Here is a 17,602-nt window from a genome sequence, read left to right as displayed (position 1 = left end):
GCTAAAAGTGAGGTAATCCCCTTTAAAATCTGAGTCCCTCAAGATCCAGCACAGAGGAATCTTACAGGCAAAACATAAATCAGCTTTAATGGGTTGGAAGAAGATTTTTAGTTTATTTATTTTTTGAAACAACTGGGACCAAGCTTCATTGAGGCTAGCCAGTGGATAGTGTTACATTTTACAGAAGAGCAAGGCTTTACATAAACTATCTTTGGCATTTGAAATCCAGGCCAGCAATTCGACATGTACGGTTTCGCAACTCTCCCTTCTTGCGTTTTCAGCAGCCTGTCTCTTGTTGGGAGCATGGTTTTTATTTTAATACCTCTCCAGCTAGGGAATTTATCTTACCCACATCTGCAATTTATATGGTCAGAGAGCTCTTTGACATGAACAAAGGTCTCATTACTTTTATATGATTTTGTTCATATTCTTACTTTCCTCCTGCTCTATTGGTCCATAAAGGTGGCTGAAAGAAACACAGTACTGACTTTCGGTGCTTTTTAAGTGCCACTTAATGGATGAGTGAAAACCTGAATTAAGAAATCACCCAGACCTTCACCAAAAGTTTGAATCTAACCCAAAATAAACCCCTGCTGAGGTGGGCTGGAAATCTCTGATAACTTTTAAATGCCTTGTTTGATTTGTGCGCATGTGTGAACTCTAGCACTTTCTGCTTCTGCCTGAGAATATTAGCAAAAATCTGAGCATTGCATAAAGAGCCTGTGTTCAGGCCACGTGGGCTGTCAGACTGGCCTGGTTTGAACAGGTTAGATAAGCTTCCCCCTGCTGAGGCTGATCCATCGCTACCCAGACAAGTGTTTCAAAGTGGTCCTGGGGTAAAAGGTTCTTTTAGGAGAACCTAATTGAGAAGTGTGGGAAAAGTCTAACAGAGATGAATGGCTACAAGAGCTGCTTCTCCACTAGCTGCTGGCCAGTAAACTTAGCTAATGTTAAAAAATGTTCTCTAGGTTTCTCTGAAAACAACTGGATTGGATAAACATTTCCAGTCACCTATAGACTCCACCATCCCAACAGGCTCCAACACACATGGTAAATCCATCTGCCTTTCAATTCTGCCCAGGCACTGTGTGTCACATCACACCTGCCTAGTCTGAGAATCATCTGCTAGGAGAGTCTTTCACACCTCTGCTTTTAAGGCATCCCTAGAATGTGGCAGCACCCCGAAGGCCCCTATTATTTAGGTTAATGGTTGGACTCAATGATCTTTTCTAACCTGAATGATTCTGTGATTACTGCAGCACAAACACTTTTAAGCTACAAGTTCCTGTGGCCTGGAAGACAGAATATCATCTGTCCTCATGGCTATTTGCAGGAATTCACACTTAGGAGAAACATCCTAACGTCCTCTAGTTTGGTACAATGATGCAAACCAGCAGCTAAAGCACCTGACAGCTGCGGAGGGAAGAAGCACAGATAGACTTCTCATTTCAGGGTGTTACCAAACACTGAAGTATTTGCTTTGAAGAATGACAGCATCACACAGAGCTCCAAACTTCACTCACTGGGGCTTATCCAGATTCTCAGACCCACACAGCAACTGGGGATATCCACAGGAGCTTAGTATGTGCTCCAAAGTATGCGGCGACTATTTGTGTCTAGTTACTGGAAGCCCATGTCATCCCCCTCCCGAGGAAGCTGCTTTCAATTAAAAGAGCTGATGTCTGTTCCTCTCGGAGGTTCAAATCCAGCTCGTCTCCCACCCACACATTTTGTACACAAACATCGACAGACAGAACGATCAAGGCCAGAGAGCACTGTGGGATCTTCCCACAAGAGGGAATGCCTGGAGGATTCCCTTTGACTGATTTATACAACCTCTTGTCAATCAAAGGCACAACATGTTCTTCAAACCGCCTCTCCTGTTTTCCTTCTCTTACTCAGGGGGACCGAGGAATGTGTCAGCAGAAAGGGAAAAGTGATATATTGGGAGCACTTAGCTTTTTGCCACATCAAAAACACATTTACTATTGCAATCAACTCCATTTCCTTCAAAGTAATATGGGAAAATTTGCTGAAGAGCAAATTTTGGAAGGCGCCCTTGTGAATGATTCCCAGCCATCCCGTGACTGCAGGCAATGTGAATTTGCATTGATGGGTTTCTGTTGCAGCTGAATTACAGGTTATGGATCACAAATCCTCTGGACTGGGCACTGGACTAGATCCCAGCCCAACTGTGCCCAGTGCACGGCCCCAGTACAGCCTTCTGGGCAGCACTTGGCTTCTCCAGGCCTGAGCACCCTGTCTGGAAGATGAGGATGATGTTCCCCCACACCACACAGGTGGCTGAGCCACAAAATGGTGCTCAGATGTTGCTGAGAGCACACACAGGTGTGAGGATACAGCTCCCCAAAGGAGTGGGCTAAACACAGATCCCATCCCACTCTGACCTTCCCACCGCACAAGAACAGTCAGACACCACAGGCTTTGCACACACTGGTGGTTCTCAGCATTGTAACATCAAAATAATTCTAAATGCAGACAGAAAAGCTTCTATTTAAGCTCGGATGCTGCCCTACTCAGCTCTGGCACCGTGGTTGGAGCGGACGTGCCTGTCTGCATGCCCCGGGGCGGCTGGACGCAGAGCAAACCTCCAGTGCACAGATCTGTCTGCTCCCAAAATCCCATCTGGTGAACCATGGCGGGGCTCCCTCCAGACCATGTCCTCAAGCTCTGTCTGGCTGCGAGGGGCCGTCGTGGGCACTTGGTCAGGCAGTGGGGAGCATCCTCCTTCTGCAGAGGAGGGTGGAAGTGGAGATTGAGGTCCAAAAGCTGCCTCTCCCCCCTCCTTTCTACAGGAAAGTGCTGCTGACACTTCTGCACCCCGACAGACAACACAGAGTGTTTCTGGGATGAAACAGGCTATACCTGTTGGCAAAACAGCAACCATGCAGCAGGCAGGAACAGGATCTCTTGGTAAAACCCACAGTACCAGCTATTTGTGGAGCACAAAACATCCTCAGTGAGGCTGCATGAGTGCGCAGAAAAGCTCATGGACTGATACAAAACCCATGGAGGCACAAACAGAACATCTTCTGTTGTTTGAAGATCCAGCTAAAGAACAGATTTCGGCCGTAATACTGGAACCTAATTAATCTACAATATTTAGCTGACTGCTCTGCAGAATGTTATTTGTATTTAACTCAACACATGCCAGAGGATCCCAGCCATGACATGAGCAGCATTTTAACACATCCCTTACAGATGAAAACTTTCTCCCTGCCTTGCCAGGCCAGGCTGGCAGTCACCCAGCCCTTTTATTCTTAAATATGTTATTGTTCTTGCCGACCTAAGGTTAATCTCACCCAAGGATGAGAAACCATGGTGCAGTTGCTAAATATCAGAAAGGTTCCTGCCTGTTTATTGCCCAATATTGTAAGGCAGCTTGACTGCCACATGGACACCACCCAGTTTGCCGACTGCAGCACAGACCTCCAATCTGTTCTGAAAGCTGTTGCACTGCTTTTCTCATTTCAGCTGGGAATTGGGTTGGAGCTAGGGAAAAATGAAGTTGCCCACATTAGTGAGCACCGAACCATTAAAAAGGCCACCATTTGGGCTCCAACAAACACCTCAAACTCCAGCCAATTTCTCTGACCATTTCAAACCTCAGGAGCCCACAAAGCTCAAATGGAAATTGTACACACTGCAGCACAAAGAATTTTGCTCCGGGTTTCCTTCTAGATTCTGGTCAGAAATGCTTTAGGACAAGTGTCTTTATCAGCTGTCTTTATCAGTGGATTTATCCCATCAGAAATTTGAGTCCAGAGTTGTCTGCCCAACTGTGAATGTCAGTCTTGGGTCATTCCAGGTTGACCTCTAAAACTTAAGGAAAACATTCAAAGCTACTTTTCCCAAACTGGGACACACATTTATTTTTATGTGCACTAACAATGGCTTTCTGTTGCAGAAAATAAAATAAAAAACTAAAACCAAATCTGAAATGCAGCAGCAGAAATTCTAAACATAAAATGAGGGAAGAAAGCTGTGTCCCTCTGTCTCTTTCAAGAGCCACCTTACCTTACAGTCTACTGCTACTTCCACAGCAGCAACTTCACCTCATCTCTGATGCTCATCAACTGCAGCTTCTCCCCCCAAACCCTCCTTGTCCTCTGATAGCACAGCTCTACTGTTTCATGCTCTTTGTCTGCTTTTGCCTGTTTTCATTGGGGTGCCTAAAGGTCTGATGGCAAAAGATGAAAAACTGCAGCATGCCCTGCTCCAGGACAAAGGCATGTGGGCAGGTGATCCACAGAAAAGCTTTACCAACTGGAAGCTGATGAAACTCCTGGGGTAACACACTGATGCTATATTACTCCCAGATTCAGTTGGCTCAGAAGTCAAAGGAAATCTCATCTGTCAATTTTCCCCGTGTAATGAAGAACAGGATTTGGCTGTGGGATTGGGAAGCAGCTTACATCTCCTACAGGATGAAATAAAGCCCTGCTGCCAGTCCCTATGTCCAGTCTCAGCACAGCCACGTCCACTTTGAACCTGGGGCAGCTGATGTGTCTGGACCTTGCAGACTCAGAATTCAATTAGCATGATATTACAGCTTCCTTAGCACAGAGCCACGATTCTCAGCTGAAGATTTGGCTGGATTTTTTAGTAACTGGAAAGTGACCTTTCTGTGTATGAAAACACTGCGGGCAGGGCACCAATAGTTCGCCTGCAATGTGACATGATGATAAATTCCTCTACTTTACAATGATAGTGTTCATCTCCAAAGGGAAATTTCCTAGAGTTTTGGATGTAACACAGGGCTGCAATTCAGAAATGAGTGGGAGATGCAAGGGCTATTTCATTTTGTCAGGTAAGTTGGTTTAGTTCGAGGCAAGCGAAAAGGATCTACAGGGATTTCCATTAGATGATGGCCCAGATTGCATGTGTATTCAAGGTGTGTTATTAACTTTAGCTTTCTCAAAAATGCAGTTATTTCACTTCCAAAGAGCCGGTATGAACAATATATTTCCATTTTTAAATCATGCAGACCTGCATTCTTTGAGCTTCCCTTTGAATTTCTGTTATCTCCAGATTCAAAGCAAACTTCATTTAAAACCAGTGAGTTCAAATCAAAATCACATCAAACCATAAACTTCACATGGCATACCTGAAAAAACTGTAAATCAGTTCTGACTGGCCCTATCCCAAACTCACATGGGCTTTGACAGCCAGCCAGGTGTAATCAAATATCTAGGATGCTTGCTGGACCCGTGGAAAAAAACAATATGAAGTTTTGATTTTCCAACAAAACCCTAACCAGATGATTTTTGCACAGTTCAAAGGATCACCCCAAGGACATCGGTTAAGCCAGGGCCAGCAACTACAGAAAAATAGGGTGAGAAAAAGAAGAAATAATTGCACTAATGGGATTTAAAAATTAACTCATCTTTTACGCCAGCCCACAAGCAAACGCCAGCATCTGGAGCTCCTGGGTGCAATTTGCACCTGCCCCTGCTTCTTTTGCTATTCAGAGATGCAAACTGAAGGGATGCAGAATCAAGAGATAGTTCTGAGTGCACAGCACAGTCTCCTGTGCAGCACATGAAAGTACAAACCAGCAATTTGCCATGTGCTCCCATTTATTCCTGCCAGACCTCTGCTATTTCTTCAACTCAGCAGCAGGACATAAAGATGCTGCTCTCAAACAACAGCATCTTCCACGCCAGCACTGCCAGGATCTTACCTCAGAGCAGTAATTCTTGGAGTTAGCCCTGAACTGTGTTATTATGCTCAAATTCACAAATACAGCTACTAGCAGCAACGGCACCCCATGCAATAGGCTAGACAGACAGGATCAAGCAGCAGCACCCAAACAAGAACTTAGGCCTTCAGTTCTGCAAGTATCAGCCTCATTAAAGCTAAAAGACATTTTCAAGCCGCAGCACAAGCTCCTGTCTACAACTTCCACATTACTGCTCACAGAAGTGTGAAGGCATTATAGACTGATAAGTGCTTTAGCAGACTGTATATCCATCCACTGGAGAGCGAGGTTAAACAAATACAGGAGCCAGAACATTATTGTTGGCTGAGCACTCGGTTCCCGAGCTGCCCGTCTCTAACATGAACCAGCCAGGTCCACTGCAGCACAGCTTTGTGCAGCTGTGGGCCAAGGCTGGCTGTGGGGTGCTGCAGCAAAGCAAAACAATCCCATCCCATCAGCTTTCATCACCAAGGAGCAGAGCAAAAGCAATTTTTTTTGTTTTTCCTTTGACTGGAGCATTTCACTCAGGAGCAGCTGGCACCAGAAAATCTAACTGTCGAAGGCAGAAAGTGTGCCACACTTTAGGAGGATCTTAAATATATTTTAGTTATTATATTCATGATTCTGGCTCACTAGATTCATTGCACTTTTGCAACTCCTGTAAGGCAAAGCAGGGTTGGTACAATCCACTTGGTAACATCCCCTCGGTAACATCCCCTCCTTCCTGCCCAGAGCTGGTCCCATACCTTTGTTTGGATGAAGAAAACACACAGCTAGGTAGAGAAAACCCAAAATTGACAACAACAAATCCCTTAAAAACTTGAGTTCTCCATCAGGATAACACACTGGCTGAGGTGGACAGAGATGCTTAGAAGCACACGGGCTATGTTACTGATAAAAAAAGAGATACATAAGAAAAAAAATTAAGCCACGACTCTCAAGCAGGAAAAAAAATGCAGTTGCTTTTGTTCCCTGTACAGTAGAAGCAAACCCTAAGTATTGCCATCCCTGCACCACCCTGAGTGCTCATGGGGCACAGGAGCCACTTCCCAGAATACGAAACAAGGCAGGTGCCACCCTGAGCCCTGCAGACCCCTGGCTAAGCTTCGCCTGCGGCTGAGGCAAGCAGCCGTGCAGTGGTTAATGTCAGCCCCGACCACATGATCACACTCAGAAAAGGTCAAAAGAGTGATTCTTCATTTAAAAACATCTGTGTGTTTAAAGAACAAAACTTTCTCATGTGCAGAAAACCAGGGGTTTCCAGTACTTTTATTTCCAGAGTTAAAGCCATGCTTTTCAGCTTTGTTTAGGGTTATGGCCCATGTAAACACGCTGTGTAAACTGCACGCAACACTCAGCACACAGCCCTTCCACGGGCAAGGATAACTGGGGGTGCAAATCTCTCTCTCCCTGGCTCCTCTTCCCTCTCCAGGCTGCTCAGCTTCCCCCACTGTGCTCCCAGTGAGCCAGCCAGACACCCTGTTGTTGTCCTTCCCTATATGAAGACATACGCATGCCTCTAATCCTACGGGTGTAAGTCTGCTCTGGGCTGTCAACAGGCCTTAATTGGATACATCCAGGGAGATGATACATTGGGAAGAGGCCCTGAATTTAATAGGAAAAGAGAAGGCTGCAGAGAGGCTCCAGGGGAATGCGGAGGGGGGCTTGGAGGAGCTGCCCTGTGCACCAGGGAGCAGTCACACCTCAGCTAGCAAAACCTTTCAGTCCCCATCCAACTATCAGCCCTACATCAAGGGGTATTAATCAAGATTAAACCCTCTGGTTTGTTTTTCAACACCTGAAGACATGGCTTGCAGTATGCAAATCAAAAGGTTCCCCCTTGCTTCGCTGGGCTTTTCCCAGCAAAACTGCAGAGTAATGAAACCACCATGCTGCAAACAAATTCCTCTAAATGAGCTGGACCATCCAGGGAGAGCCCACAGAGCAGCACCAGCTGCTGCCTCCAGCCCTTGCACATCTCCACCCAAGTAAAGGCTTGTTTGGGGAAGCCTGTCACTCCCCTCTAAACTTGGAACAACCCTGGTTGCTCCAATAAACCTCAAACTCCAACAAATTAAGCCAAAATACTTGAAGCAGTTAGTCCTTGATGTCCCAGGCTAGTAGGGGAGTTCAGAGGAACTCCCAGCTGCTCCCAGAAGTTACTGGAGGAATTTAAGTGTTGTGTGAAAGACGAAGCTCACAGCTCCTTCAGCCTCACTGCCTTCCAGGAGCAGGCACTGGGAGGATGGGGGAGCAGAGGGAATGGAGGAACACCCAGGTGCCAAGGCCAGCCTTTCTCAGCAGGAACAACCTCTGGGAACGAGGTAAATTTCCACAGAGTGAGGCTTTCCCTCTGCAGCTCACAGTGTGCACTTAGTGCCAGGCACAGGGACAGAGCAGCTCTGCTGGAAGGACAAATGTTTCAAGGGGATTTGGATGGAGAAAGGTGGGAAGAAGGTCATCTCTACCCTGTGCTTCACCTGCCCCTCTCTGAAGAGTGACTTGTCTTCTCTGAGCACGATGACACAAGGGTTAATTACCAAAAAAATGGAAAAATGACATCCACTGCCAGAAGTGCTAAGTGGAAGGATTTTTACCCAGTGACTAAAATGGCTAAGCAGAACTTGATGTTCTCCTGAGCTGAGGGCTTCTCCCAGAGAGGAGGTACATGTGGGGACAGATAATAGCACTGATCCTGCAAATAACCATTTCCTGGCACGTGTGAGAGCTTGGAGCCAGACCCTGAGACCATGGTGGAAACCCAGTCCCCAGGAGACTCCTGCTGATAGCACGGGGAGCTGGGCCACTTACCAGATGTGAATTTGAATTACCAGTGTGAATCATGTCTCCTTATCAGATTCCCCACTGAAATGACCTCAGAGGAAAGAGCGGTCCTGCAGCTTTGCAGGCAGCACTTCCAAAAGTGAGCACAGATGTGGGGGTCCTCCACAGTTGCAGCTCCAGCTAAGGCAGCACAGTTCAGGAGAGACTTGGAGCAGCTCAACAGTGTATCCAAATGGTCCCCAGTTCGTTGTTTGTTTTTCTCCTCATATTATTATTATTATTATTATTATTATTATTACTATTACTATTATTACTATTATTATTATTATTATTACTAAAGATGATTCTTATTTTCAGGTGGGGACAGAGGGATTGACTCAAGATGCCTTCAGGACAGTACTGGGTAAACACCATCCTCCAAATTATGCCTTTTAGAGACATCTTAAGAGGAACACCCTGAAATTCATTGGCATTCAAAATACGAGGTGTCTTATGACAATGTGGGCTAAAATGCCTACGGTACTCCAAACAAGTGGTGCAGACGATCCTTCATTTACAAGAAAAAAAATAAATTCTTTGCTCCTGGCATGAGAAAGTTTACTTTCAGCTTAAAGAAATGACCGTGTGGTTTTGGGGATGGCATTCCGTTCTGCTGGAGAGCAGCACCCTGCCTGCCTGTACATCCGAGGCTTTGTAGCTCCATTACAACCCTGGAGAGCTCTGTTTACATATTTGACATGTTTCCTTGTGCAGAACATGAAACCAAATTACAGAGTAAAAGCCATTATGGCTTTGCTCTTGCACCCTTTTCCATCCCCTTCTCCCATGGCTTGGTTTAGATCTATCTGGCCATTTTTAACTGCGCCGGGTCGCCTGGCAGTGCTTCAGGCAGGTTTATTTGCTGTTGCACAGGGAAATCATGGAAAAGCTGGTGAAGCCACATGCCAGGGAGCAGGGAGAAGAAGGCCGGGGCGGGGGTGGGATAAGAAATGCCGAGAACCCTTCACGCATGAACAAAGCAGACGTGTCGATGCATTTATGCAAAATCGTTCTGCTCTGAATGGAGAGGGACCCAAGACAAACAACCCGGATGGGATGCAGGGGAGCTATCCCACGCTCACGGCTGGACATGCTCTGCATCCCAAGGCTTGTGAGCAGCAGCAGCAGACGGGGAGAGTGGCAGGTTGAGGGGTAAGGGCCGAGGAGGGGGGTCTCCTTTCAGAGGAGTGCATGTTAATGAGCAGTGCCGCTGTCGGGGGGTCCGGCTGCCCGGCTCGCCGATGCCAGGGGGGTCCAAGCTGCTCTCTATTGACGCCTCTAATCTGGGTGGGTGGCTGGGTGTACAGCAGATATGATCGTAAAATGGTAATTTACTTCCTAAAGAAGCACATAATCCGTATTACTGCCCAAGACAATATTCCTTTCTTGCCTTTCTTCTTGCTTCTAGAAACAACAAATGGCATGGAACTCTGCTCTCGTTTCATTAGTGGTAAATGTCTCCTAGTTCTAGGAAGATGGGACCAATTTCCGGCACCTGAAGATTTTTGGTTTGACCTTCATCTCTGAAAAAGTCAGATTGAACCTCTCTGAGAGTACGGTTGGCTGCTTTGCTCTCTGCATCATTCTTTGTTTCTTTTATCTATTTTCTCTACAGTACACAAAGGGAACACAGTGTACCAGCCCCTGGTACTCACTGTTCTGTTTCCCTTAGATGACTTGCATATGTGCTCTTGAAAAATTATACTAAAAACCAAGGGGGGGAGGGGAGTGGAAAGAAAAAAAAAAAATATCCCTTGAGTGTTTGGCAAAATTGCTTGGAATCTCCTCTGACATCTCATTGTGTTCTCTCTGTCCTCCCCTTACACAAATCAGCCAGAGGCTATGACATCAGCTATGGGGTCTGAGCTTTACTCCAGCCAGGAGCAGAGGAGCACTGGAAGCCATGGGGATGGAGGGGTGGGAGGGAGGGGATCCCTGTCTGTCCTGGCAGGGAGCAGGCAGCCAGGTGAGGGGCAACATCCTCAAACCAGCCCTGACCTGACTTTAAGGGTAATGCTCTTCCTCAGCCATCTCTCTGCAACTGAAACCTTCTGCTAGCCAGCCTACCTAGAAATCCCATTTCTCATTTTATTTAGCTCCCCAGAGTGCTGAGATCATTCCTGAGTCATGGCACTGGTGGCAGATGACACATCTTTGTAGCATCCCTCACCTCGGACCCTTCTCATGGACCACCTCTTCCAGTGAGGCAGAGCAGCAAAGCAAATGTGCAGCTAAGGCCCAGTGGAGTTCTTTTGGCAGAAAGGTTGCAGAATCAAGCTTTCCCAGAAAGACAGGTGGGAAGCAATGTTTCCAGCCATTAAAGCAAGGAGATGATGGGACAGTTTTCCAGTCCTTTTGTGCTGGGAATGAACAGCCAAACTGTGCTCAAGATGGATTAATTCACAAACAGGATGATGTGAGGGGGCTGACAGAGCTAAAATGCAGATTTAATGACCTCAAACCCCTCCAGGGCTCTGCTCCCAGGCAGCAACTCTCAGCAGGCCCTGAACAGTTTTCTTTTTATCCAAGATAGGAACATTTCCCTTTCAAGATATCCTGAACTTCCTAGTCCTTGGGAGGTTTAGGCTCAGTAATGCCCAGTGCCGGCAATGTCTCTGAAGGATTTTGAGGTCTAATCCTCAAACAGTAGCTTTACCTTTCCATGCTCCCATTTCCACCTCTATTAAATGGAACAGAGACCAAGCAATGTGGCCGTGATAAGGCTTAATTAACCACTGTGCATTGGAAAAAAGAATACGAAAAATATCATCACTTAATCCAAGGAAGGAGCTTTCCAGACTGAATTTGCCTGACAGTCAGGGCCAGGCTCGTGACGCAACTCTCCAGCCTCAGGCAAAAGACCAAATTGGCTGGTCTGTAGTTTCCAGGGGAAATGAACACAAAATTTTGGACCCCTGGAACTAACTTTAGACTTGGAGACTCTGTAACCTAAGCTGAAGCCCTTTGGTGGATCAGCCAGTACTGGAAATGAGCTCAGCCATGTTCAGCAAACCTACATTCCTCCTGTGACAGCCTGTGCACAGTGTCCAGTTCATCTTTTTCCAGAACTGGTCTCTGATCACTCATGGTTCCTCCATTAATGGTTTTTCTTAGTGGGATTCTGCCCTCATCCTCCAGAGCTTAGTGGTTCAAAGTCTGGCTCAGCTATAAATAACAAAGACATTTGCAAAGCAAATCATCTTATTAAAAATGGGGATTTTTTATCCCTCCAACCACAACAAAACTCTTACCGTTGAAGAGCAACAGGACTTGGCTGTGAATTGGGAAGTTCAAAAAGGGCCACTTGCAGAGCCGACAGACAGACACCCTCCCTCTTCTCAGCAAGATCACCCCAAAGGAAAGGAATGGCTTCTCCATTAAAAGTTGCAGGTTTCCTCTCTTTCCACTCCTGTTCAAGATTACTCTATTTTCTGGCTGTGCTGGATCTTTGGGGAATTATCTTCAGCATTATATTTATTAGACAGAATAAAACTGCATGGCAGAGAACTTCATCATCTTTCTCTTCAATTTTCTTACGGTATTTTCTTACCACTCTTGGAACCCTTGCTCTACCATGTTATTTCTTTTAGTATTCAGGATATTTTTGTGCTCCTATCTTCTCCTTTTGTGGGCTATTCCAGACATGCTGCAATTCTAGACATCTTTGCTGCTGGTGGAAGGTTTGCTGCAGCAAGTCTGGATGAGTGCAATTGTGGGAACTGTAATAGGGGCAGGAGGGGGTCTCTGCTTGTGGGAAAGACGTAATAAGAATCCCCTTCCACAACTTCTTACTCCATAGAATCCCCTGTGGGGTACCCAGAGGAGAACAGGGTGTGTTCTTTAGTCTGGGAATGAAAACGAATCCCAGGATCTGTCTGTGCCCAGCAGCCTTGGGAAAGAGCCCCTGTTCTGTTAACTGTGCCTGAGCTGTGTGGCTTTTCCATAAAGTGGAAAACCAAGCTCAAACAATGGCATAGGGACAAAAAAAGTTACTTTTATATATATATATATATATAAATAAAAAAATATATATAAAAATTATTTATATATGGTTACTTGGTCTAAACAACTTCTGCACAGCTAGGAGGAAATGCAACAAAAGACAGTTCCTGGGGGACTGTCCTTCTAAATTACCAACCCACACCAACAGCCAAGTCTTGAGCACAGATTGCTGTGACAGGAGGAGCAAGGTCAGGAAACAGCCACCTGAAGACCCGTTAGTCCCATCCTATAATTCTCTATTGTAAAGGCCCAAGGGGAAACTGCAGGTGAATCAGTTCTCCAAAAGCAGGAGTGCCACCAGCAAGAGGAAAGGAGAAATGGCACTGCCAGTGTCCTGTGCTCAGCCTGCACTCACCTGCCTCTGCTCTGCTCACTGCAGCTGGAGCATCCCTGCTGGAATAGGTCTGTCAGAGGCTTCCTCCAGAGGCACATCTGTACAGACACCTTAGCAAAATACCCAAATCCGCCCTGCTCAGTACAACTTACTCCAGCAAGAGAGACTAACAGGAGCTAATGCACTCACCCAGCATAAACTGTGGCAAAACAAAACTGGTGTGCAAGGAGAGGCTGTTTGCAAACTCACAGCAGAAGCATGAGGAAAAAAAAAAAAAACTGCTCAAGAGTGAGCAAAGCCCTTATTGCTGAATTCCTCCTGCAGCTGACAACAGGTACTGAGCAGCATCTGCTTCCAGGTCTGTGGAGAACACCAGATTAGAAATCAAACTGCAAAACTACCCTGCACTGGTGTTTGCCTTTCTGTGCTGGTGCAGTGTTGCTGACTGGCCCTCTTTGGCTCTGAATATGATGCTGTCAGTACTGAGAATATTTCTTAATCAGCACTGAAGGGTGGCTGCCAGGAAAGTAGAAGTGGCTGTTTCTCCGTCTTGCTTCTGCAGAAAGGGTGATTGTTTAAAGGGGGGGCTGTTTGACCTTTCCGTTTTTCAAATCTATATCTCTTTGCCAAGACTGTGTCATTCTTTGTAAGCATTTTATTGTTCAAAACAAATCCTATACTGCGAAGTTTCTTTTTTATCTCCCTTACTATGTTGCCATTCGGAAACCTCACACTAACAAGTGATGTAAGAGCCATCTCAAACTAATAACTAAGTATGGGTATCTAAGGAGGAGCCAGCTGCAGACATGGGCAATGTCTTCAGTGAACTGAGCAAAGAGGTCACAGAAACAGCCCTACAACAAGAAGAAAGTGCTCTCCAGCCTGTGCTTATCAACAATCCCCCGGCAGAAAACAAGGCACGTGCGCAGATATTGCTGAGAGATACCAGAACGACCAACCAACCTGGGATGCAAACTCCTCAGAAAAAGCCTTGACAGAACTATGACAGTCATGCAGAGAACCTGGTGTTGAGATATCTAAGGATGAGAAACATTTGAAGTCAGGACATGCTTAAAATGTTTCAGAGCGCCTTGAGAACCCTGGGGCAATGATGAGACACGGGGATGGCTGACAAATAGGCAGCTTATGTATTCTGTATATTGCTGGGCACTGCACTCAAACATATCCTTCATGGCATTCCTGATGGGAGGCCAACACAAATACCACTCTGATTAATCAGGAAGCTACCCAGCAACAACATGAAAAGTTTGCACAAGACCAACAAGCACACAACCTACTGTGAAAGGTATCTGGGTGAGGAAAGGTGCTCTTTTCATCAATACAGAAAACCCCTAAGGCTCAGTGCTTGTGCAGATAATGAAGCCAAACATGTTTACACACAGTGATCATTACATGCAGTGATTACAGGAGTTCTTAGGTTAATTTTCATCTCCACAAGCTAACAGACTGATGACCTGCTGCCCCACCTCACCTCTCCAGAGTGACAAGTCAGGTGCTTTCCCAAGCCAACTGTCTTGTTCCTGGGGGAAACAAAGACTTTCCCGAAATCTGTGATTAAAAAGGTCAATGAACCCCATGCACTCAAACTGGTGTAATAGGACCAGCTGAGTTAAAGCAAAAATTCTTTTTGCTGGAAGTAAATAGCACACTGTTATCTCCCCAGGGGCCAGGCAATAACAGGAGGCATGTTCCCATTCACTCTGCCAGTGTGTGATATGCTACTGCTCTGCCTATAAATACAACAGCTTTTTTTGCCCCTTTTTTTTTTTAACAAAGCTGTGACAACTTCATCTCATCTGGGTACAACAAACGCTTGAGTTGTGGCTACACAGCAGGGCTTTCTGTTGTGTGTATGCGTGGTGGTGGTTTTTCCACCACAGGACCATATGTTACCTACTGTGTGGTGTGGCTGAGTTCCTACCAGTGCTTCAGAGAAAATCAGGGCAGCTCTCTGAGCAGCTGCAGGGGGACAGAATGCCTGGGGACATGCCCAAAAAGCAGCACCTGAACTGGAGACACTGGCCTTTGGTCTGCACAGGGAGCTTGAATGGGAAACAAGTTGTGAAGGCACAAGCAAGGGTCCAGAGGAAAGTTCCTTTTACAGTGTGAAATAATAAATGAGACCATGACAAAAAGTCAATACTGGGCTCGGAATTCTGTCTTGATACTCTGCCAGCTAACCACACTTTGTGCATTTAGAACTGACCTGGTCATTAATTTGTTACAGACTTGTGCAATGTGAGCAAGGCCAAGTCTCTTGCATAAAGATGTTTTCTCTTGCAAGCCAACTGGAAATGCTTAACATTTACTATTCACAGAGAGATCTGCTTGTCATATCTGTGACATGGCACTCCTCTCTGCACTGCCCACTCAAGACACCTCCTGGATAATTAGATTCTTAGAAAACTTCTCTGCATCCAACCAGAAGTCAGCCAAAGTTGATTAGTGTGATAAGTACTCTAGTAAGGGACAACAGTGGGGGCTGAAGGAGGAATATACAAAATAGCTCTTATAGATGAAGATCCTTTCCCTTTAAAAATCATCAACAAGCAATGTGGGCTTTCCCAAATCAGGTTGCATCTGAACTGCTGCATCTGCATCCTGTACAGCTCTGTTTTCCAGGCATTTATCTAATGTTTTTTTGAACTCATTTGAATCTAATTCTCTCAAAGAGACAAAAGGTAAAGTTATGGTAACTGGAGCTATTTATGTTACAAAGGAGACATGGGAGAAGGGGGTTAAAGCTAATGAATGGCTTTGGGAATGGACAGGACCTTTCTCAGAATAGAACAATAGGGTGCTTTTATGGAACTGGGAGGCAGAAAACACAAAACTATTAAAAAAGAAAGAACACTCTTTTGTATTATTCGGCATTAGCCTTCAGAACTCATTGCCACAAGCTCGTCCCCTGTGCTTGCTGTGAAGAGCCCGTCTATCTTCTAGGTGATGATGGCTGGGAGAGGTGACTCCTGCACAGCTCATTGAATCAATCCAGCCACAACTTCAGCCAGTTCGAGTTGGGTGACTGGGACTGAATTTCAACTCATCACTACTAATCAGGCTCAGAAAGAGAGAAACTGCTGCCAGGGGCCTTCCCTGGTGAAGCAACAAGTGAATAGGCAGGGGTAACAGCGGCCCTGAACGCTGACCATTGACCTCCACCTGAGAACACTGCTCCTTGCTGGACTTCCAGGAGAGAAGAAGGAACATGCTGTCCTCACCTGGGTTGCTGCTGGCTGACCGATGACCACCCACCCTGGGCACTGCTGGTCACTGTGGTGTGAGACAGAGACGTTGGAAGCCCACTGATCCAGGAAGCCTTTGGGAGTGTAAACACCACAGTCTTTGATGCTGGTCATTTGCTCGAATTCCTCACAGACTCCATCACCGTCATGGAAATAGCACCTGCTGGGTTCATCTGCCGGGGGAAACAGAGAAGAGAAATCACACTTGTCTGCAGGGTGGTTCCTATGACCTGATACCATCAGTGGTCCTGTATCTGCTGTGTCAGGTCATGGGGAGGCGGAAGCATTGGTCACTTCTGGGTCATACCAAGGTGATTTAAATAAAGCCAAGCAACAATAACCAACTTTTGTATTGGGCAATTCCCTGAAGATATTTCCTAATGATAGGGGGTTTCTGCTTATTTTCATCTATCTCCTTTTAAAAGGAGAAGAAAGCAGCAATAGAAAATACATAGAGAGGCAAATGTGGGTGTTGGCATAATTCCACCAGCTGGGATGGAAAAACGCCAGCGGAGGATTTGGTCTAAAATGTTTCCCTTTTTGTTTTTAAAAGATATCTGCAAATCAACAACAACAGCAGCAACTGTGGCTGTAGAGATGGTGAAAACTGCCAAGTTCACAGTTGTAATGACCAAAGGGCCAAACAGATCTGTTTATCCAAGGCAGCTACAGTACACACAGTGTGAGGGTGAGTTTGCCACATACACACACAGCTTCAACCAACATGACTCAGATTTGACCTGAAAGGATCAAAAGCAGCAGGAGACTTTATTATCCTTGCCCATTTATTCTGTGGCTTCTCTAATGAGACTGCCAACAAAGATGCCAAATTTTTGAGGTTGTTTCTGTAACACTGGCCCATTAAAAACTGAACTGAGATCCATCTACTCTTTTCAAACAGACTGCATAGCAATAATGACTTTCAGTCATTAGAGTACTCTGTGAAATGGAAACCTTTGACCTGTTGGTATCCTATTTTGTATTGTATTATCATTGCCAGTCCCCAGAGGTATCCAGTTCTGACAGCCTGTTGTATTTTTGTCTGGCAAATAAGCCTGTTGAAAAAACGGTAGGAAATTAGCCAGAGCTGCTAGCTGGACTGATGGAAAGGATCCCTAACGAGAGTCCTGTCGGTAGCATTGGACTATCGCGAGCTAGGTGTCAGAAAATCCAGCGGCTGCTCAATTTTGAGCTACTTCCAAACTACTAAATCCCCTGTTTATTTTTCCTCCTGGTTTACACAGTGAAATACCATCATGAGCCAGAAAAAATCGGTTTATTACTATTCAATTATTTAATGACTTTCACTCCTTTTCCTCCTGTGTAATATTCCAGGTCTTTAAGAGAGGGTGGCTTTGAAAGAATGGAGAAGTCTATCAGGGAAAAATGTCATTATGGTTTGATTTCATCACAACCTCTGTGGATAACTTGTGTACATGGATAAGCGTAGGGAAC

General features: G+C 45.7%; 1 protein-coding gene across 1 annotated transcript in view; it reads right to left on the bottom strand.

The window, feature by feature from the left end:
• The window catches only part of PAPPA (pappalysin 1), a 181,232-nt gene that overhangs the window by 59,471 nt on the left and 104,159 nt on the right, over positions 1-17,602 (bottom strand). The window contains exon 10 of the mRNA XM_042052475.1: positions 16,124-16,320. Coding sequence (XP_041908409.1) covers positions 16,124-16,320 — 197 coding nt within the window. The remainder of the gene's footprint in view (positions 1-16,123; positions 16,321-17,602) is intronic.

The sequence above is a fragment of the Corvus kubaryi genome, unplaced genomic scaffold (assembly GCF_017639235.1).
Source record: "Corvus kubaryi isolate FWS band 111438036 unplaced genomic scaffold, C.kubaryi_AGA036_p1.0 78, whole genome shotgun sequence".
In the NCBI taxonomy this organism is placed as follows: domain Eukaryota; kingdom Metazoa; phylum Chordata; class Aves; order Passeriformes; family Corvidae; genus Corvus; species Corvus kubaryi.
This window is presented reverse-complemented; position numbering and strand designations above follow the sequence as displayed.